This window comes from Globicephala melas, chromosome 9 (assembly GCF_963455315.2).
Source record: "Globicephala melas chromosome 9, mGloMel1.2, whole genome shotgun sequence".
In the NCBI taxonomy this organism is placed as follows: domain Eukaryota; kingdom Metazoa; phylum Chordata; class Mammalia; order Artiodactyla; family Delphinidae; genus Globicephala; species Globicephala melas.
Genome location: NC_083322.1, coordinates 73,496,356 through 73,518,941, shown reverse-complemented (window position 1 = coordinate 73,518,941; position 22,586 = coordinate 73,496,356). Strand labels below are relative to the sequence as shown.

At 40.8% G+C, this 22,586-nt stretch overlaps 1 protein-coding gene across 1 annotated transcript in view; it reads right to left on the bottom strand.

The window, feature by feature from the left end:
* Positions 1-22,586, bottom strand: part of DNAH11 (dynein axonemal heavy chain 11) — a 315,096-nt gene that overhangs the window by 120,654 nt on the left and 171,856 nt on the right. The window contains 9 exon segments of the mRNA XM_060305020.1: positions 6,317-6,459; positions 6,879-7,002; positions 7,925-8,087; positions 12,200-12,393; positions 12,664-12,825; positions 14,348-14,587; positions 16,255-16,357; positions 17,152-17,317; positions 20,004-20,204. Coding sequence (XP_060161003.1) covers positions 6,317-6,459; positions 6,879-7,002; positions 7,925-8,087; positions 12,200-12,393; positions 12,664-12,825; positions 14,348-14,587; positions 16,255-16,357; positions 17,152-17,317; positions 20,004-20,204 — 1,496 coding nt within the window.

The following is a 22,586-nucleotide window of genomic DNA, read 5'->3' as shown; positions in this document are numbered from 1 at the left end:
TTTTTTTTAATGCAAATTCATAAAGAAATTGCATGTGGAAGCCCAATAGACAGCAAAGAGCAAATGCATTCTTGAGGAGTAAAAACAGTAGGAATTATATTCCCCATTATATTTCCCTTCCTATATATTAATCCTGTATATATGAGGAGAAGAATCCCTTGTCATAGTTGCCCTGCTTGTCTCCAGGGCTGGCGCTGCCCACACATTACCTTCCAGGCCAGTCTGCAGCCCCATAACCTCGTATAATAGTGTTTTTCTTTTTCTAAAACGGAAAATCAGATGCCTGAATATCTATTAAGTGGGTCCATATGTGAACCATGTTATGCAAGGCTTCTGCGTTATGATCTGTGCTGCTCTGCTAGCAGCGTGGTTGCATTTTTGCTGACACAACGTGATAACTCGATACAATGTGTGCAGTTGGGAGAACAAGCGCCATCGGTGCTGGCAAACCCCATTTTTAGGCATTTAACATATGATATAGGTAGCATTTCAAATTGGTAGTGTAAGGAAAGATTCTATGATAAGAGGTGTTGGGACAATTTGGGGGAGAAAAAGTAGAAAAGCCACCTTATACTGCACAAGGCAATCCAGGGCTAAACATTAAAGATACTATAAATTAATCTAAAGAAAATTCAGGATAATACTTTCATAACCACAGAGTATGAAAATGCTTCCTAAAAAGCCTTAACACACAAAATCCATGAAGAAAAAAAATCAGACTTATTTAATATATAAATGTAAAACAGAAGTCATTGTAAACAAAGTTAGCAGAATTATGGTGAACTTTGAAAAGAACTGCAACACTAAAACAGACAAGGACATTATGGACATATGGCTATTATTCAGCTATATAAAGAGCTCCTATAACTCAATAAAAAGTCTAACAAACCAATAGGAAAATTGGCAAAGGGTAAAAATGGATAAAGGTTTCCTACACTTATTTAAAATAAAGCATGTTTGAGTTAAATAGTTCACTCCATACACCGAATTCTTAGAATCATTTTTTTTTTTCCCCTGTGGGAGACTTCGAATCAAAAAGGCAAAGAGGGAGGTAAAGAAAATAGTGAGAGATGTGAAAAAAAAACATAGTTCTGAGTATGTACTTTGTATGTGTGTCTATACACATAGAAAACTGGAAGAAAATATACCAGTGTGTTTCCAGTTGTTATCTCTAGGCAATATAACTGAGCATAGTTTTTATTTTCTTCATATGGTTCTGTATTTTTAAGTTCTCTAAAATGAACATATATATCTTATGTTATCAAAAATGAATCTCCTCTCTCTATATACATATATATAACATATACTTATGTATGTATATAATACATAATATATATAATTTAAAAATACAGAACCATATGAAGAAAATAAAAACTACACACACATACCCCCACCCATAGATAGACAGACAGACAGTTAGATAACCAAACACACAGATAACTAAATTCTTGGGAAAGAATCAGGGGCTGCTACATACACTAAGGGTTCTTTTCCTTACGGCATCACATGGCCAGGAAGGAAGGCAAGAAAGAAGAGTTTTCAGGTTAACTAAAGTTATTAGGAGAGAAGATGAGAGTACTATATTCTAAGGGTAAATAAGAATTATGCAGGAAAGGATGCACACATACACAGATGTGAAGGAGAGGAGGCACTTGGCACTGACTCACCGGTCTACTTCAGCTGCCAACAGGTTCTCACTACCCCTGCATTCCAAATAGGAACTGAGTTTGGGTAGTGAGCATGGGTAATGGGGTGGTACCTACACATCATTTAGCTTGACCTGCCAGGTGTGCTCGCCAACTCTTGTAACACATTAAGCTTCCCGTGTTGCCCAGCTAGGAACATATGCAAAGGAAGCATCAGCTAGCTCATCAGAAATTCTGAGTCTTTAGCACATGCTGGTGAATATCACAATATATGAAACTAACAGAGAAATCCATTATTCCTTAGAAAAAATTCTGAGGATTTGCGGGCAATACACACAAATGAAGAGAAAGAAGCTGCCATTTTCTTGCTAAAAGGAGACCCGTTTCTTTGCCGCATCATTTCTCCCTCAGGGTAAGGTGCTGACCACTGATCTTTCTCATGATGCAGCAAACTAAGTGAAGGCCAAGAAGGATGAGAAGTATTTGAGGGAGAGACCTAATTCCTCCTCAGCATGTAACAAACAAAAAACAAACAAACAAAAATCTTCCTACTCATTTTAGTAGGGAAGAGATAAATTATTCAATTAGTAATCCTGTGACAATAGGGAAAAATTATCCATACCTAACTCCAAAATAAATTCTAGCTTGTACCAAGGTGCATACGAAAAAATGTGCCTATGAAAAGGCTCAGACAACAACAGAGGTAAATATAAAACTGATCTCGGTTTCGGTAAGGCCTGCCAAAGCATAGAATCACAGGAAACGCATAGAAGAAAGGCCTGATGGATTTAACAATATGAAAATGCAAAACTTCTGTACTATATGAATATTACTAAGTTCAAAAAGAACAACCATGTAATTATCTCAAGAGAGGCTGCAAAGAAATCCAATAGGTAGATATATCCTTGACAATACACATCCTGGTCAAAAGCCAACATATAATGTAATAGTGAAACATGAGAAACACCTTCTTTTGTAGATTTGCCAATGCAGTGAGGAAGGAGGATGGATAAACAGATTAGGAAAGACAAAATATCATTATCTGCAGGCTATATATCAACCAACTAATAGAAAATGATTGATGAGGCAGTAAGGTAGCTGGTTACAAAACTAAAAATCAACAGCTCTCCTATATAGAAACAATATACCAGTAGAAACTTTTATGAAGGAAATAGTTCTTCTACAAAAGCAATGTGACCTTTTATCATGAAGATTCAATTCTCCCTAATTTAAAAAAAAGCTTTCTGCAGGATTTCAACCAAAATTTAAATGAAATGTGTTTAGAATCTGACAAAATGATTCTGCTGTTTATCCAGACATTAAAAACATGTAAAAGCAACACAGAAAAACTAGATAAGGGCAATGAAATACTAGATACGAAAAAGTATAATAAAGTTTTCATACCTTACATAGTACAGAGCTGGAATCAGTAGGAGTAACAAGAAAACAGAATAGAGGACGTGGAAATAGACCCAGTTAACATGGCTATCTGGCATATAATAAAGATGGTCCTTTAAATTAGTAAGGAAGAGCCTGCACGCAGCACCGAAGACCCAGTGCAGCCAAACATAAATAAATAAATAAATAAAATTTTAAATTGGTAAGGAAGAAATACATGGTGTTGAGATAAAAACACATCTTTTGGGGGAAAAAAAAGTAACCTGAAACCTCTCGGCTCACTCTTTGTCATAAACAATAATAAATATATTCCAGATGTAGCATAGTTTTAAACATAAAGCATGAAAGCATGCAGGCCCTGGAATGGCTGACTGCTTCTATTCTAAACCAACTTCCAATTTTACTCATAAAGCCTTTGTGACAATATCCACTTCCCCATACTCCCTGGTAGGTGGAGGTGACAAGGGACACACCTGTGATCAGTAAGACATCAGCTTAGGGATTTGGGGCGAGCTTTGGATTCCTGATTCAGAGAGCCCCAAGTCTCCTTCCCCACTCTTTCTTCCTACCGGGAATATAGACCCTACTGCACTCATCGTGTGATCATGAGGCAGGAAGCAGCAGGGTGGTCACTGGCGGGAGAGAAAGACGGAAAAGCATGGGTTTGTAAGGGGATTACTGAGCTAGTCTGGACTCTGACATGGGAGGGAGGCTTTCAGGAACTGGTCTTGGACATTCTCTTCATTTGTAGCCCAAATGAGTTCCAGTTGCTTCTAGTGAAGAGTTTTTAAATCTTGGAGAGAAAACCGCTTTCCTAAATATGTAAGAAACCCCAGATCCATAAAGGCAGACACTGATTAATCTAGGATAAAAACTTAAAAATTTTTCCAGAGTTATAAACAAATAAACAGACATGTACCATATATACATTTAAAAGATAAATGATAGAACAGGAAAAATATCCAACACATATATATAAGCCTAATCGCTTAATATGCACAGAACTCATAAACAAAAAACCATGTACAATTCAGTGGAAAGCTGGGTCCTTTATGATTCAGCCTCGGAGGTTACTCAGCATCACTTCTGCTGAACTATACCCTACTCTATTAGCTGAAGCAGTCATAAGCCCACCCAGATCCAAAGGGAGGGGACCTGAATCCCACCTGTGAGTCAGAAGAGCATCAGAGAAATTGCAGGCACAATTTAAAACTGCTACAAGCTATAACTATTGAATTTAGCAATTCCCGAGTTAAGAATTTATCCTATAAGAGCAAGCAAAGCTGTGTATACAAGATGCATGTAAAGGACGCTCATGCTAGCATTATTTGTAACAGTGGTTGTCAAATTGCAGCATGCTTCAGAATCACCTGGAGGGTTTGTTAAAACGTAGATTTCTGGGTCCCACCCGGAGTTTCTAATTTAAGAGTTCTGGGATGGGGCTGGAGAATTTGCATTTTTGAAAAGTTCCTAGGTGACGCTGATTCTGCTGCTCTGAACAACAGACTTGGACTGCTGCTGATTTATTACATTACTGTCTCAAATTCTATTATTGTACTTATTTTCCCATTTCACAAAGAAAATCTGATCCAAGTATATCGCAGTGGAACAGGGAGAAATCCCCGGCCTTGTTACAACCTGGCCAACAGATGCTTAGTCACATTTTTGATGGGCAGAAAACTCTTTGGGCAACTGAACCTTGAATTCTGATTTCTAACCTCAGCCCAGAACTGCTAAGACCAATGTGGAATTTGAAACAGGAGGGTGGAGAAGAATCATAGGTACTCTATTCCTTAACCTCCTCACAGAGGTATATTCACAGCTAATGCCACTTCCCATCCCTTCCTGCATACTCCAGGCTTTACAGGAGCTGCAAAGTCCATTCCTAACTTTATTTATTCATTTATTTTTGGCTGCATTGGGTCTTCATTGCTGCGTGCAGGCTTTCTCTACTTGTGGCGAGCAGGGGCTGCTCTTCCTTGTGGTGTGCGGGCTTCTCATTGCGGTAGCTTCTCTTGTTGTGGAGCATGGGCTCTAGGCACACAGGCTTCAGCAAATGCAGCACGTGGGCTCAGTAACTGCGGCACGTGGGCCCTACACGGGCTTCAGTAGTTGCGGCACAGGGGCTCAGTAGTTGTGGTGCTCAGGCTCTAGAGCGCAGGCTCTGTAGTTGTGGCACACGGGCTTAGTTGCTCCGTGGCATGTGGGATCTTCCCGGACCAGGGCTCGAACCCGTGTCACCTGCATTGGCAGGAGGATTCTTAACCACTGTGTCACCAGGGAAGTCCTCTGGTCCTAACTTGACAGGTGTGGAATACTAGAAGGAGTAGCAAAGTAGTAACTTTTCTAGGTTACTAAGCATTACTATACTAGGAAGTCTCAATTTTCCATATTAGCATTTTCAATTGGCTTTCTGCCATGAGTGTGGAGGGGCTTCTTGTTCTAATACTTCATCCTTCTTGCTGCTTTTATTTGGTTATATTATATTCCTATATGCTACACTAAAGCATGGAGTAGTTTCTGTGGAGGAACCCTGGGTTGAGCCTCAGATCATCTGAGTGATAGGCCATAATTATTTGCCCTGAAGTACTAACAAAAGAGTCACTTCCTTAACTCAAACTCTTCCTCTGCTCCCTTAATGATTTACAAAACCCTTGCTTCACCCCAATTTACTTTCCCAGCCTGATCCACCTGGTTCTTCCTACAGGAATTCTCCATCCCAGTCATTTAGAGCTATCTGGGGTTTCTCCAGATATGCACCGTGCATTCCACCTTTACTCTTATATAAATGCTATTTCCTCTCCCTGAAAGTTCTTCCCCACCCCATCGCTTCCCCATGAATTCTAAGCCACACTTGACACACAGCACATCACTTCCTCCAGGAGGGTCTAGTGCCATTAGGAAGGATGCTGTATGCCTCTGGAATCACACAGCACCATTCACACTGGTCCCATACTACCACTATTTGTGGTGTCTCTTGTCTCCTGTAATAGTGTAAGTTCCTCAAGGACAGAGACCATGTTCAGTTCACTCGAGGAGTGCAATCTGCTCAGAGCAATGCTTTGTAGGAGCCCAGCATCACAGGAAACTTGAAGAAGGTGCCCTCCAGACACTCATGGAAAAATGCAAATGTCCTTTCAAAATGAATGACTGGATGTCCTTACAAAATGAATGAGTGGAATTCAAACTTCTCATATGAATTGCGAAACAGAACCATAGCAGAGTTCTAACAGCATGTTTAACTAAATGCAAGTAAAGCAAATGTTTCTTACTTTCAGCTGTAGTCGCACCCGGGCCAAAAAGAACTTCCAACAATTTTCTCTGGAGTCCACCATGCCCAGACCATGAACTTCACTACGAATTCCAGAAATTATCTTGTCTACATCTTCATCACTGAACAGATCAGGGATTTCCCCTGCCCCCAAAGGAATGAGTAGAATTATTAAAAGACTGCCACAATTTAAATTTTATACATGACTTGAAATGCTTTATAATACAAAGTTCACCTTTGAAGACTTTGAAACAGAAACGCAATTTTTCTTTTTGCATTTACAAGACACACAACACACTGAGGACAAGCTATGACGAATCCACCCACTAAACTCGCCCATGTAGGAATAACATTTACTTCACTGAAGGCCTCTCCAAGGCATCTCACATCCGCAAGCAGACTAAGAAAGAATATACTTCAAATTAGTTAGGTTTATAGGTTTCTCCTCAAAGAATGCCCCAGCAAACACCTCAAAGACAAATTATCTCTATTTAAAGTTCACTGAAACTACAGATCATTTGTCTTTGGGGAAGATCTTTCATGAAATGTGTTGATTTAATCACCTGATGCCAGCAAGTCATTAATCAGCACGAGAAAGCTCTCATCTAGAACCTGTGCATCTGTCAGCAGGAACGCAGTGGGCATGTTCTTGGCTCCGGTTCTGACGTACAAATTGGCAAGATCTACCTGTAAGGAAAGGAGGCCATTATTCACGCTGTATTAAAATGCTGGTGTGACGTGGGGAGTGTGTGTGCGAGGGCTAGGGAGAACTGAGGCGCTGCAATGGGAGGGCTGTGTGCTGTCCTTTCCCCCGTTTACATATTCTTTCCTCACAGTGACCATCTTCTTACGGGGGCAAACAGCATGACGTCACCTCCATTTCTGGCATATAATGATGAGTATCGTGTTTGTGGCCTAATGGAGCCCAAGACGCAAATAGGCTCCTGAGAAACAACTCCCTTCTCTTCCAGTAAAAGTGAATGCAGTAACGCCACTGTCAAGCAACGCAGTTAAAAGAAGTTTTTGTCTCATTTCAACAGCTGTCTACTTCATTGGCTGGTGTCTTATGTAGTTAGTTTTATTTAGTAATATTGAAAGCACGTGGTTTGGTTTTTTTTGCTTTAAAATAGCACTCGCCACAAACTCTAAGTACTATTTTGTAAGTACTGTTGTAACTCAAAAGCAAAATTTTAAAAACACGTCAGAGCTTCTTGACTGTGTTCCCATCATATTTTATTTTCATAATCTGCTTCAAAGTGGAAGAAATCTCTTCGCGCTTGTTAAAAAAAAGTAAAAAGAAAAGTATCTTTTTTCCCCTCACTCCATCGTATGGGGCCATGAATACTGCTGATTACCAAGTATGGTCAATGCAAAAGAAAAAACATGTTTGTGTAAGCAAGTATTTAATAAAATATTTTCTGAGCCAGTTCTACAGGCTTATAGGCTTATATACCTATAAATGTTGGTAGCAATTTGCTATTACTAATCTGACCATGAAGGAGAAACCGCCAACTAAATCCTCTAAAGAGCTTCCCCCCCCTCCATGGATGACGGGAGCACTTATATCCTAGGGCAGAAGGGGCGCGGGGATGCCCATCACTGTACTTACCCGAAGTTCTTGGATTCCAAAGCCTTCGGTCAGGGTGATCTGGAAGACCTCGAGGCTGCAAACGTGGGCCGCCAGGCGGGACAGGCTCTGCTTGCCACTGCCCCCCACTCCAATCAAGAGCGCGTAACCCCGAGGAGCCCGCAGGATCCGGCTGATGCGACACCTGGGGAGAGGAAGCACACCCCCTGCAGATGATATCCAACGAGCCCCGGGGCCATGTCTGTTTCGTTTTTCACAAATTTAGATACTAAATTCCGATTTTCATGTCAGACTTTCCGTCCCTGTTCCTCTGTCTTCCCATTAAACAAAGATGCCGCCCGAGTCTGCCCCCGCATCGCTTGCCTAACAAACCATCCTGGTTAATGACGTCTGGACTCTCACTGCTGTATTACTCTCCACCAGAAAAGGACAGAAAATGAAGACGTGGCCTTTCATCAAAGTGTCACATTTTCCTGATAAGCAAGAAAGATCCTAACCTCACATCAGCATCCACGTACAAGGACATCAAAGGGGGGATATTTTTGGGCCAGAAACCTTTGCTATAGAATTACTGTGGAAAGAATGGATTTGTTCAAACCAACACACACCTCACGTGTGACTTGCTTCATGCATTTTAAACACCTGCCTTTTTGTATGATTCTTAACGTCCTTTGCACTAAAGCTTTCCCTGTGCCTCGAGCTGTCTAAAACATTTACTGAAACTGTTAGAATCCCAGAGTTACATTTCTGGCGAGGTCAACTAATCCCTTGTTCTGTATTACTGAAGAGATTCTCAATGCTTAAACTTTTGATACTATTGCTATATCTTACAGTTAGGAATAAGTTGGCTTTAACATGATCAAAATATGCGTTTGGTTGAAGAAATTTGCCATAATTATGTCATAAATATTAAGAAAAATAACAAAACAAAATATAAGCATATTGAAACCCAAATGCAGAAAAAAAAAAAAAAAAACAAAAAACCAAAAAACCACACTGTTGTATTTGCTCTCAGCTGCTTTCCTGAATGAATTTAAACTTCACGCCCTGAATGCTCCACATAGATTTTTTTTTTTTTTAAAGAGTGCTTTTTGAAAAAATGAAGTTGGGGTCACTTATACAAGGACCAACACATGTGAGCATTTCCTGAAAACCTTCAATAGCTGAAAAGACAGGTTCTCTTTCCAAGTTCAGCCATCGCATTACATTTTATTTGACAGGACCACACAACAAGACCACCTTGGGAAAGCTCTGAGGCTACTCTAACACGAGTGACACCCCAAGTTACAAAGCAGGGTTGTCATTTCATTTTAATGTGTGCTTTGAGGTCTGCACCTCACCAGAGTCTCTCAGTGGCAAAAGTCCCTTTCTACAACATTCTAGGAGGACACTCTCTGAAATCATCTCTGACACTGAGTAAATCAGCTTCTAGCTCATAATCCCTGATCAAAGTAATGGCTTTCCCTTTAGGTCACCGAGAACTCTGTGTTGAAGGATTAGAGGGGAAGACTCTTCAGCGCCAATGGGACATCTCCTCCACCCGAGCCACGACAGACGGTCACTGTATACTAACCCAACCAGCAACAGTATTACTAATAACCCACTTATCACCACGGTCAGAGATTCTAACTGAAGCTTCCTGTCTGCGTAATCAGAGGATTGCAACTGCAAAGGGATCGATAAAACAATCAACACCTCACATGCTTATAATAACTGATGATGGGGAGACCTCCCAAGTTTTTCTTAGGCACTTGGGCTCAACATTTAATCTGCTCAAATTTTCTCCTGAAAATTGAATTCTCCACGTTTTTTGGGTCTGTTTGAGTCGCCTTCCTCACATACTTCCTTCTTTCTTGATTTATTTCATTATTTTAATCTTTGCCCAAATATCACTTGTTTGAAAAGCCAGTGTTGTTCACTGAATGGCTTCCCCCCAGACTCATATATTGAAGTCCTAACCTCCAGTATCTAAGGATATAAGCTTATTTGGAAATAGGGTGATTGAAGAAGAAACTAGTTAGGATGAGGTCATAGGGGAGTAGGGTGAGCACCTTATCCAGTACGACTGGTGTCCTTATAAAAAGGAGAAATTTGGATACAAACACACACAAAGGGAAACTGCCATGTGAAGATTGGAGTTAGGCTGTCACAAGCCAGGGAACTACCAGAAGCAAGGAAAGAATTCTAGAACAGATCCTCCCCAGCACCTTCAGAAGGAGCACAGCCCTTCCAGCCCTTCAGATTTCTTGCCTCCAGAACTGTTGAGACAATAAATATCTGTTTTTCTAAACTTCCCAGTTTGTAGTGTTTTGTTAGAGCAGCTCTAGGAGACCAGGACAGCCACTGAGAAATAATGGTGACTAGGAGAACAGGATTGGAAGGAAAGATGCAATCGACTTCCCACATGGCAGCAGCAACGGCAAGCTGTTTAGACTTTTCAACAAATCCTGTCATTCCCGTGCTAAAATCTTACCCAAAGCTTCTCACTGCAGTTAGAATGAAATAAACCCCGCCTCCTCTGGTTAAAAGGAAACACACTGTACACGTGAGGCCTGTGCCCACCTCCCCATCTTGTCATATACTGCTCTCCCCACTTCGCCAGGATGCTGCCACAATGACCCTCTTTCTGCTTTTGAACGTTCAGTCTTGAGGCCACATGACATCTGCCCATACCTAGAATGTCCTTCCTCCAGATCTTTCCATGCCTAGCTCCTGCGTATCATTTTGATCTCACCTTAAATGTCACCTCCTCACATAGATAGCCAGTCCCTCTTTGGGAATCCACATGTTTATTTCTCAGAGTCAATCAATTTTATTCCTCAGCAGGACATACCACTTTCTGCCATTTTTCTCACTTGCTTATTTGTTCATATCCGTATAAATGCATTGCATCACTAAAACATAAGCTCGATTAGAGAAAGAACTAGACTGTCTTTGCTGCTGTCTCCCCAGTACCTCAGGCAATGTCTGACAGCAGGGGTGCCACAGACAGTCGCATAATCTGTGCACTGCACAGGATGCCCAGGCTAGGAGGTAAGAGCCTTGTCAGCCATGCTCTACACCAGGAGAGGGGCCTTTTTCTAATTTTCTACCCAGAAAACATGGCCCTCCCTCTTTTTTTCTAATATGCACATAAGTACTGAATAGGCTGGCAATGTTCCTCTTTAGCACTAAGTAGGCACTCAATCAACATTCTTTTTTTTTTTTTTTTTTTTAGGTTTTTGTTTTTGTTTTTTTTGTGTGTGTGTGGTACGCGGGCCTCTCACTGTTGTGGCCTCTCCCGTTGCGGAGCACAGGCTCCGGACGCGCAGGCTCAGCGGCCATGGCTCACGGGCCCAGCCGCTCCGCGGCACGTGGGATCCTCCCGGACCGGGGCACGAACCCCTGTCCCCTGCATCGGCAGGCGGACTCCCAACCACTGCGCCACCAGGGAAGCCCTCAATCAACATTCTTAACCAAAGAAAATCAGTTTGAGTCCATCCTGCCTCTGCCACTTACGAACTTTAAGACTTTGAACAAGTCACTTACCTTCCTCTTTCTTAATATTCTTACCTAACAGAGGTACAGTAAAAGAAAATGAAATTATGGCTCTGATAGCACTTCAAAAAGTAGTGTACCTTGTAAGACCTTATTAAGATTGTGACATAATTTATAGAGACACTTAATATTTTTTAAAGGATCCATGACACCTAAACCTATTATTATTTATTTATTCATTTATATAAAACTCATCTACTATTATACAAAGAATTACGTTTGATATTCTTGTATTTGCTGAAGGTAAGCAATAAAAGCTCTTAGTGACCTTCTCTGAATCAGGCCCATACAGTCATAGTTATATAAACTAAGAAGATTTGAATGACTTTTTGCAGAAGATAATTTTCTCATCTAACTCAGATTATCAATTACTTTTCTTTAGTATAAAAGTCAATTTCCTTCCTACATATGTACATTCTTGAGGTCTTCTACAAGTTGCCTCTGGCTTATGACATGGTAAGTGGCTGCATTTACTGGGATGTGACATATTTATGTCATTTAAGAGGGTTGTGGCTTACCTTTGTTTTTTCTTCTTGTGTTGTCAATCAAGTTTTCTTTTTTTCTTTTTTTTTTTGAGGTAACATTGGTTTTTAACATTATTTAAGTTTCGTGGAGACACTTAGTTTTATACTGTATGGCAAACAAGAAGTAAGAACTGATAGTTCCAAGTACTCAACAGATCACACTGAACAACAACAACAATTGTGGACGCCCAGCCATTTTTACTTTGTGGAAAAGCATCACAGCCAGTCAACTCACACATGTTGCATGGCGTCTTCAAATAAAACAAGGTGCATGGCGGCATTGAGTTCGTTGTAGTTATCTAAGGCTTCGGTCAGAAATGTCCTCAGCACCTCCCAGTCTCTCATCGGCAGGTAACACGGGTCTTTGCTGCCATTAGCAAAATGGCAGTAGATGAGGGGCTGTTGAAGCAGCACGGAGCTGTCTACACCCTGCAGGAGGAGGAAGAGAAAGACACGGTCGTGTCAGTCTCCAGAAATGATTCATCTGGAGGCAGAGTGGCCTATGCAGGGAAAAGCTTGCAAATCAAACCATGAGTAGGTGGGTATGCTGCTCCCCAGTACAGGCCAACTGCACCCTGGGGTCACAGCTGTTTCAGCCAGGTAAGCGTACGCACAATTCATTCACATCCTTATCCCATTTCTGCCCCAATGCCAATTTGTGCCAGAGCAAACAGTGACCTCTGGCATTCATTTACTTACTTCAAAATATTTACTAGCAGTTTCCAGCATGTTTTTATGAAACAAATTACGATCCTTTGTGTCTATCAGTTTGTCTCCATAAACACGAGAAGATTCATGAAGCCACAGGCATATTAAATCATTTGGACCCTTTAAACACTCAGGAGAAGCAAATAAAATCCCCTACAAGGCAAGAGTGATAAATATTAAAACTTCAGAAGGTGGTGGCATTCCATGATAATATTTCCTTTTAACGTTTTCTTTAACTGTGAACTGAATTTAGCAATACACTGAGTTACAAGAAGTATTATAAAGAGTAGTAGATACATATTAGTAGTTGTACTCTCTGATAAGCAACATTTAAAAAATTAACTGTCATTTATACCCATTTTTAGGAATGCAGCTAACACTGTACTTCAAGAGTCAGCCTAGGAACTAAATACCAGATTTTAGAACTTGTACCTGCTGCCTTCAGTGAATTAAGTTTCCAAAACCAGAGTACAAACAGCAAACATGAAAGTCACAGGATGATAATAATTTTTACTCTAAAATCCTGTGATATCATTTAATCTAACCCTTTCATTTCACAGACGAAACATATGAGACCCAAAGTCCACTGCCTGAATTCACCCTTCATGGGTAGTCAAAGCATTTTTATTCCCCCCTTTCCTCAACACTGTCCTTCATATCTTGGATTCACATAGACCCAGTCCTCCTGGAGAGAGTCACTGTGCTCTGGGCTTATGGGACAACACCAAGGGAGTCATAGAGACTTAGCTGCAAAGGCTAAAGAACTGGTTGATATCAGGCGTAGCTGAAAGACTGGATATGAACTGTGAGAAGACAGGCCTCTCACCCCATGGTCTCCCTTCCCTCCTAAGATCAAAAATCTGCTTTTAAACACCACTTTATTGAGCACAGTCTTTCAGGCGGGTGCTAGAAATATCGAGATGAAAAGGAATGGTCCGCGTTCTGCGGAAACTTTTGCCTAATGCGGTGTGAGTTTTGAAGCAGTTGTGGAGTGATTTAGAAAGGAGGGCTATAAAAGTATAAAGAAACAAAAATCACCAAATATAAAGAAGTCTCATAAAGTTTTCATATTCAATCAGTTTACTACTTCTGTCACAAAAGAACTTTGAGCCATAAATAACTCTTCAACTGCTTTTACTCTACCAAGTAGGCCACATAAGTTGGATATTTTCAAAATTCTAAAGTTTTGAATTCCTTCTTTGGAACTTCTTTTCTAAATCATATACATACATACTGCCCTTTTACCAGATAAGCAAGTTAAGTGTCAATGCCAAACCAAAATAATCTAGGAATTTAAGAAATTATAATTTCTCTTGACGCATGTTTTAAAACTGTATCACATACATATTAAAAAATGAAAAATTATCCCTCTTACTTGTACAGAAAGAAACACTCAAATATTTATATGGAATAAATGAAATAGGGAACTAAGATTTCTACCTTAGCTTCTGTTGCTAAGTCTCTAGCAACCTAAGAGGACTCACTACTCTCACTGACAAAATGGGACTAATAAACCTGCCATACTAACTTCATAGAGAAGTTTATGGTGGAAAATGAAAGAATACATGCTCAAGTACGTAGCATAGTTTTCGACTAAGTTCTATGAATGAACGCCATTAATATTGCTATAATCAGTGTTCTACTCAAGACACATAACACAGAGCCACTGAGGTACCTGGAAGACGTTTGACAGGTCTCTCAGATTAAAGAGGTAGTGGAATTTAATGGCTGTGGGTAAAAAGTTGTGTGTCATGGTCTGATGGAATGCGATTGCTGCCTGTATCAAAGTGGGGCCACTCCTGAGAACTGACGGACCAAATGCTTGCTGCTGGAAATGGAAATTCAGGATTTGGCTGTAGATGGTGTTTAGTGCATCCATGGATGGAAAGTTGAATGCAAACACTGTGAAATGTCTCTGAAAAGAAAAACAAATATAAGAGTTGCATAAAATACAAAATGTAATGGGACCAGTAGATTACAAAAAAAGGGGGGGGAACCTTATTTTTTCAACTCTTCCTCTATCCATGCCCATTGCCATGTGACTTGGTAGTGCCTTCCACTCTCTCAGACTTCCCATAAGACTTGTTCAAGGCAACAGAAGGAGGTAGAAGTAACAGGGTACCAGTCACTGTCAGACGCTTGTGTTTCCACTTGCTGTCTTAAGGCTCTACCTCTGCAATGAATTCTACATGCCTGCCAAAGGATGAGAGACACGTGACACAGAGCCACGTTGTCCCAATCACAATCATTCTAGCCAAAGCCACCCTGAGTAGCTGACAGTTAACTCCCCAACATGTGAACAAGTCCAGCCAAGATCAGCAGAGTCACCCAGCTGAGCTTCAAGGGACCACTCATAAACTAGTAAACAACACTGACTGTTGTATGCTGTTGTTGTACGTACGGTGGTGGTGGTGATGATTATTTAAAAGCTTACATGCACTCAGAAAACCTGAACGTAAATATTTACTGTAGCTTTCCTCAGAATTGCCAAAATGTGGAAACAACCAAGGCAACCTTAAATAAGTAAATGGATAAACAAACTATGGTACATCCAGACAATGAGTATTATTCAGTGATAAAAAGAAACGAGCTATCAAGACATGAAAAGACATGGAGGAACCTTAAATGCATATTTAGGCTAAGTAAAAGAAGCCAGTCTGACAGGCGTAGAGAATGGACTTGAGGACACGGGGAGGGGTAAGGGTAAGCTGGGACGAAGTGAGAGTAGCACTGACGTATATGCACTACCGGATGTAAAACACATAGCCAGTGGGAAGCAGCCACATAGCGCAGGGAGATCAGCTCGGTGCTTTGTGACCACCTAGAGCGGTGGGATAGGGAGGGTTGGAGGCAGATGCAAGAGGGAAGAGATATGGGGATATATGTATACGTATGGCTGATTCACTTTGTTATACAGCAGAAACTAACACACCATTGTAAAGCAATTATACTCCAATAAAGATGTTAAATTTAAAAAAAAAAAGAAAGAAAGAAAGAAGCCAGTCTGAAGAGGCTACATACTATATGATTCTAACTATACGACCCTCTGGAAAAGGCAACACCATAGAGACAGGAAAAGGATCAATGGTTGCCAGGGATTCGGCGGTGAGGGGGTTGCGGGGGAGAGGGCTGAACAGGTGGAGGGAGTACAGGAGATTTTTAGGACAGTGAAACTACTCTGTGTGATACTCTAATGACAGATACCTGTAATTATACATTTGCCAAAACCCACAGAATGTGTAACACAAAAAATGAACCCTAATGTAAACTTTAGACTTCAGTTAATAATAACTTATCAATATTGGCTCATCAGATGTAACAGATGCAGCACACTAATGCAAGGTGTTTTTAAATGGGTCACGGCGAGTATACGGGAACTCTCCGTACTTTCAGCTCATTTTTCTGTAAACCTGAAACTGCCCTAAAAAGTCTATTAATTAAAATAAGTTTCCATGCTTCACCAAATGTCCAGTAGAACCATTCATCCTAATCTTTACCCCAAAGCACTAAGAATCAAGATCTACAACATGTGAGTATGATATTCAGGGGCTCTTTGGAGGAGAGCAGTATTCAACACCCTACCTGTAGTCTAGGATTGACAGTGAAACTGCCCACCATCGGATTCATGCAGGCAACATACTGACAGCTGTGGATTTCTTTAAGCATCACTTTCTGTCTATCATACCTGCAAGACAGAAAACAGAACCTTAAGTCCCAAAGCTCAAAATGACAACAAAACCCACCAATCCATAAAGGACTTCACGAATTGTTTCTTTCAATCTTTACAATCGCTCTGTGACGTTGAGCTTGTTAGCCTACCTGAGAGACATAAAAACTAAAGCTCAGAAAACTGAAGACTACATGGCTCCTTTGATGCCAGAATCAACATATGGAGCCGAATCAATAGGTACTATTACTGCTTAGAGATTCTCATGTGAGTTTGGTTAGAAACACCCACAGCAAGACTGGGGGACTGCAGACTGCAATGCCCAGATATTACCAGATAGTTACATCCCACAGAAAATGTCAAGCTTCCCCTAAGTAATTGAGTGTGAGTTAATGCATTAAGGAGCTTAACGCTTAAACTAGACAGTTTACGTCTCTAAGATACTTTTCAATCCACTTCCTCCAAAGATTCAAAGCAAACCTATTCCATTTAAGATGAGCAACAGGGGATGCAAAGTGAAACCCAAAACGTATCATAGAAAACGCTCCTCAGAAGAGGAAGAAACGGGGGTAATTCCATTTTTTTAAAACATCTTTATTGGAGTATAATTGTTTTACAATGGTGTGTTAGTTGCTGCTGTATAGCAAAGTGAATCAGCTATACATATACATATATCCCCATATCTCCTCCCTCTTCTCTTGTGTCTCCCTCCCACCCTCCCTATCCCACCCCGCTAATTCCATTTTTAAATGTTTATCCATAGTCATAATAAGTAGATTTTGGTAAAAAATACAATACAGACAATCGCTTACCAGTGACCATAATCAATATGCTGTCGAATCAGAGTGTGGGGCTGAACAGTGCCATATAAGTCCACTGCAGGCATATTCATGTCGTCGATAAAATAAACCAATTTTTTATTTCCTCCTGGACCATAGTTACGACCAGCTTTTTTCTCTAGAGGTTTCTCAAGTAAATCTGAAACCAATGTATAATTCTGTCCACCAAATAAAGTGTAACCTTCTGTTTATATATAATAAAATATAAACATATTTATATATGAATATAAAATAGAACCTTAGTCCTTTTTTCTCGTTTTTCCTCATCCTCTCCCCATTTCACCCACTCTGTGGCTTCAAGTACCATTTCTCTGCAGGTTAATCCCAGAAACATGTCTCTGTTCACCACCTTCTATGTCACACTCTCCTCGAGCTCACCTTGACTCTCCTTTCCTAGAGAGTCAGTATCTGCAGCGTGATGTCACACTGGCCATCACATCTGAGACCACACCATTGCTGACCTTTGCCCCTTCCTTCCCTGTACCTACTGTAAAACACGAACCACTGCTGGTCCACCCAGAACCTGGTGGATCAGTCTTTCTTTATCAAAATGAGCCTAGGGACAGCTCAAGAATCTCTCACACCTCTCTTCTTGGGCCACAGGGTGCAGAAGTACAAGAAGATACTGTATGTAGACATTATCCTGTGTGTACATCAAATTACATTTCTTCACATGCGTATCTGACTTTGTGTCGGTATGTTTAAGAGAAACCCATGAGTATAGAAAATCTTGAACGGTGTGGATCTGAGATGTAGCATCTAATTACTTGCCGACTCTCTAAATGGACTATAAATAGCTTGAGGACGAGGAACTATATCATGCTCATCTGTATTCCTGATGACAACCACAACAAATAAGTAACTGTTAAAAGAACAAAGGAATGAATGAAGAAATATACAATGAATAAATTAACAAACCCCTCTTCCAAGCAGCATATGTGCATTTCCAAATGCTTGCTGGACAACAGTTCCTATTAGCCATTGGCACCTGGACGTTTGGCCAACACCAAATACGCCTGTTCCCAAACTCAATTTAACAAGCCTCTTCCCCACTCACAACCCATCTCTTCTTTTTAGACTTCTGTGCTCCTGTTTATAGAATTCACATCTCCCAGTCAGCCAGAAGCAAAGCCTGAATTTAGTCTTTCCCTCCTGGTCCCTGATTGGCCCAACCACAGCCTGTACATGTCTCTTCCTTTTCGCCTTTCCCTCTACAACTCTAGTCCAGGGCACCATTTCATTTGGCTAGCACACTGCTCAAGGGGACTGGTCTCCCACCACAGACTTCTCCTCCCAAAGCAGAGCCTGCATCTTGTCAGTTCCTTGCTCCCCAACAATGGCTCACCATTTCCTACCATATGAAATATGTTCTCTTCCACTTGCATCTCAGCTCTCTCCACAGTCACAGTGACCAACCATCCCAGGTTGCCTGGGATGATCCCAGTTTTAGCACTACAAGTTCCATATCTTCCCAGCCTTTGGCAAAGTAGACAATTGGTCACTCCATCTATAATAGAACTCCAACCCGCCACTCCAGCCTTTGCCCTATCTTCTGCCTGACCACTATGCTTCAGTCAACTTAGAGATTCAATTAATTGAATATGTCCCACAATTTCCTCTCTTTCATGTCTTTGCTTAAGCTGATTCTTCTATCCTAAGTCCCCTTTTTGCCTGCATACCACCCCATCTCAAAGGTCTGAAACCCTTTCTTCAGAGTACACTACCTCTTTCTATTCCTCATGCTAATAGGCAATGTCTAAATCTATTCATGCCTGTATCCCTTCCAAGAATTAGCAAGCTGAACTTTGTTCAACTACTGAATTGCAGCCCTAGTCTTCCATTTACAAGCGATAAAGTGATCCCTTCTTCTGTGTCTGCAAATGAAAAACATGTATTGTACACAGTGTCTGGAGAGAAAGTAGATAAATCATACATATTTGCTAAAGAAATGAATGAAAAACTTCTGAGTCAGCTTTTTAACTGTTCCAGTCACAACGATGAAGAAGACAAACTTGATTAAGAAAGAGATCACAGAAAAATCGTTCTTGGCCGAGTTGATGTCCGTGATAAGAAAATACGTTATTAATCTTTACTGATAGAGCTGAGAAAACAGCAACAACACACACAACAAGAAAACACGTTCAGGGCAACAGGTTTCCTACAGTAGCGGACAGAAGGGAGTTCTGCTGCCCCCATTCAGCACAGCCCCATTGCTGTGCTGGCCAGAGTGACAGAGTTACCACTATCAGCTCTTTATATCGATATCAGTGCTTCTCTACTTCTACACATCTACTTCATGTGCCCTTCCAAACTCAGAATGCCCCAGATCTATGTGGTTCCTTTGATTACGCTGACACATGTATTCAACAGTTAAAAATTATTCTCATAGCTCTTCTAAAATTTAACTAACAACCTGGGGCCTGTCATTTCATCAATACAGTTTGAATGAATTTCCCCCTAAATCAATCCCTTACTTGAAAAGGTAACCAGTGCACTCTTCCTGGAGTATATTCTTCTGTTGCTAGGGCTCCGTGAAATTGATGAAAGCTAACCAAATGGTTTAGAGGCAAAGCAATGAACACTGTTGACGTAAATTCTTGCTGTTCTATAGAGTAGTAACCCACATAAAGCCAGGAGAGATATGGAAAGCCAAAAATCACAATATTCAGACGAAGTATATTTAGCCAGAATGGTGATAAGTAAAAATGCATCCTAAGCAAAATGTCTAAAGCCTAGCAAAAGTAATCATTTCTTTGGGCTGCATGTTCTGCCCTTGACAGTTTCTGATCTCTTGTTTCTCAAGTATGAACAGGAGGAACACTTACTCTGCAGAGCTGCCGATGTTGTGTAGTAGTTGAAAGGCACATGGGACACTATATAAGCCTCGGAGAGACCTGCTAGTATGTCACCTACAAAGACTGTTTTTCCCACTCCAGCGTTTCCTACCAGCATCAGCGGCTGTCCTTTCTCAAGCAACAACTCTGTGAAATATTGAAGACAAGTTGTCTCTGATGTGTGAACCAGAACTCTCTGGAGAGAAAAATAGAATGAGAGAAAGATCAGAGAGAGAGGCATTCCAAAATTTTGTACCTGAACCAACCCAGTCATTTTAGAATTGAGACCAAATGAATTCTTAGTTCTAAACAGCCAGTAGGAGAGATTCCACTTAATTTCTTGTTTTGAATGATCAGTTCAGACATCATAGCTTGAGAAGAGCAGTTGGGTAGTGCCATCAAAGTGCCACAGCAGAAGCAACTGATTTATGTTTTCCAGTTAAGAGCTAGCACCGAAGGCTCCCTATCACGGAATACCTACACTCTGCCTAACCTTGTGTTACACATACAAGGGAATGCAGTAAATGCTTAAGAAACTGTCCACCACTCTTGAGGAGATGATAAAGCATGTGAAAAGCCAAGCCACAAACAACCAAAAATTGGTAGCAATTCCTGGGCCCAGTAAGATTAATGATTAATGTTCAAAATGATTAGGCACAATCCACGCTAAAGGAGTTCAGTGCGAGGAGAGACCAGCTTGGAGGAAACAGGCATTAAGTGAAATAGTCACAAATCCAAAGCACTGTGGAAACTTACCGTGCATTGTTTTGTTAAAAATTCTCATAACATGTTTCTGTTTTGAAAATTGGCTATTTATTTAGATGCTACATCGTTTCACAAAAAGTTAGAGGTGGCTTACAAGAATACAATAAAACGAAGAATACAAGTAAAAGCCAGACTCAGGGAACAGAGACTAATATATAAGATGAGGAAAAGGGGAAGCAGACACAGACACGCAGGAAAGAGAAGCCTGCGTGGTGATTAAAGAGAATTGAATATGTCTTACATTTCTTGGTGGCCAAATTAAAAAGGGGATTAAAAAAACTACTTGCAGGATTTATATTGCTCATAAGAAAAACACATAAACTCTGTAATAAGGTCCACACATTAATACCCATAATTAACACCTACTGAGAGCTGAGTATGTGACAGGTTCTATGCTGAGCCCTTTGCACGCATTACATCATATGACACTCATAACAAACCTATGAGGAGAGTTTTGTTATCATTTCCATTTCAGAGATGATGAAGTTAAAGCTTAGAGAACATTCATAACTTGGCCAAACTCATAGGTGGTAGTACTTAGATTCAAACTCAAATCTGTCGGGAGCCCACGCCCTGTCTTACCTACCACAAAGAATGCTCTGCTGATCACGGACTGTATACACATTACCTGATGTCTTGGTACCTCTATTTCTCCATATGTAAAAAGGCTAGTAACAGTTCCTGCCTTAGAAAATTTTCATAAGGATTAAATTAGTTAATCTATGGAAATAAGGCACTTAGAAAAGGTCCTGACATATTATAATGTCATATTAGTATTTGCTACTATTATTGGCTCAGTATGGTTCTCCTCTAACATGTTAAGAGGTTTTTAATCAAATAGCCACATTTGGTGCAGTTGTGTATACAGTAAGACTACGAAGTCCTGATAGGTTCTCTGTTGAATAAAATGCATCACTGATAAGGTGCATCAACCTTGTGATACCACTTTTTTGGTCGTGTGTGTGTGTGTGTGTGTGTGTACATACGTGTGTGTGTGTTTCTTTTGGTTAAGTACAAATCCTCAGCTTTCAACCACCTAGATAATACTGGTAGGTAGCTGAAGTCTAGACAGGCTGAGCGGAAACAGAGATGTCAAAATCTATAAAGCAGATGGAGCAGACCTTGCTGGTTGCCTCCCAGAATCCATCTGTCCACTTCTTCCCTCCTGCCAGAGCCCCACTTTGTTCAAGTCTCTGCCCCTCCTCCACACAACCTGACTCCTGCAATGGTGTGATGACTGTCAAAGCTTAACCTCATTACCCTGGCCTGAGACTGGGTTAGAGGTGGCATGTGACCCCTGGTGAATTGGATACAGGGGGCAGTCTGCTCTGGGGCTTCTGCAAAAAGTTTCTTCAGTCTTAATAAAAAATATGAGAAAGTCTTCTTTCCCCCTAACTTGTTTCCTTCGAACTCCTGGGACCACTAGAGTCATCTTGAGATCAGGAGGGATACCAGTCTTCAAGTGAGGCCAGTGTCAAGGCGAGAAGATCTGAATCCTTGGTGATATCACCAAGTCATAAGGCCTTCCTACCTCTGAATTTCTGGTTTGTAAAATGATAAGTTTCCTCCTGGTTAAGTGGTTATAGGGTGAAATGTGTCCTCCCAAAATTCATATGTTGGAGCCCTGACCCCAGTGTCACAGAATATGACTGTATTTGGAGATAAGGCCTTTAAAGAGGTGATAAGTTTAAATGAGGCTGAGGGAGTGGGACTTGATCCAATCCGACTGATATTCTTGTAGGAAGAAGAAATTTGGACACACTTCAAGACAGTGTCCAGGGATGTGTGTATACAGAGGAAGGACCATGT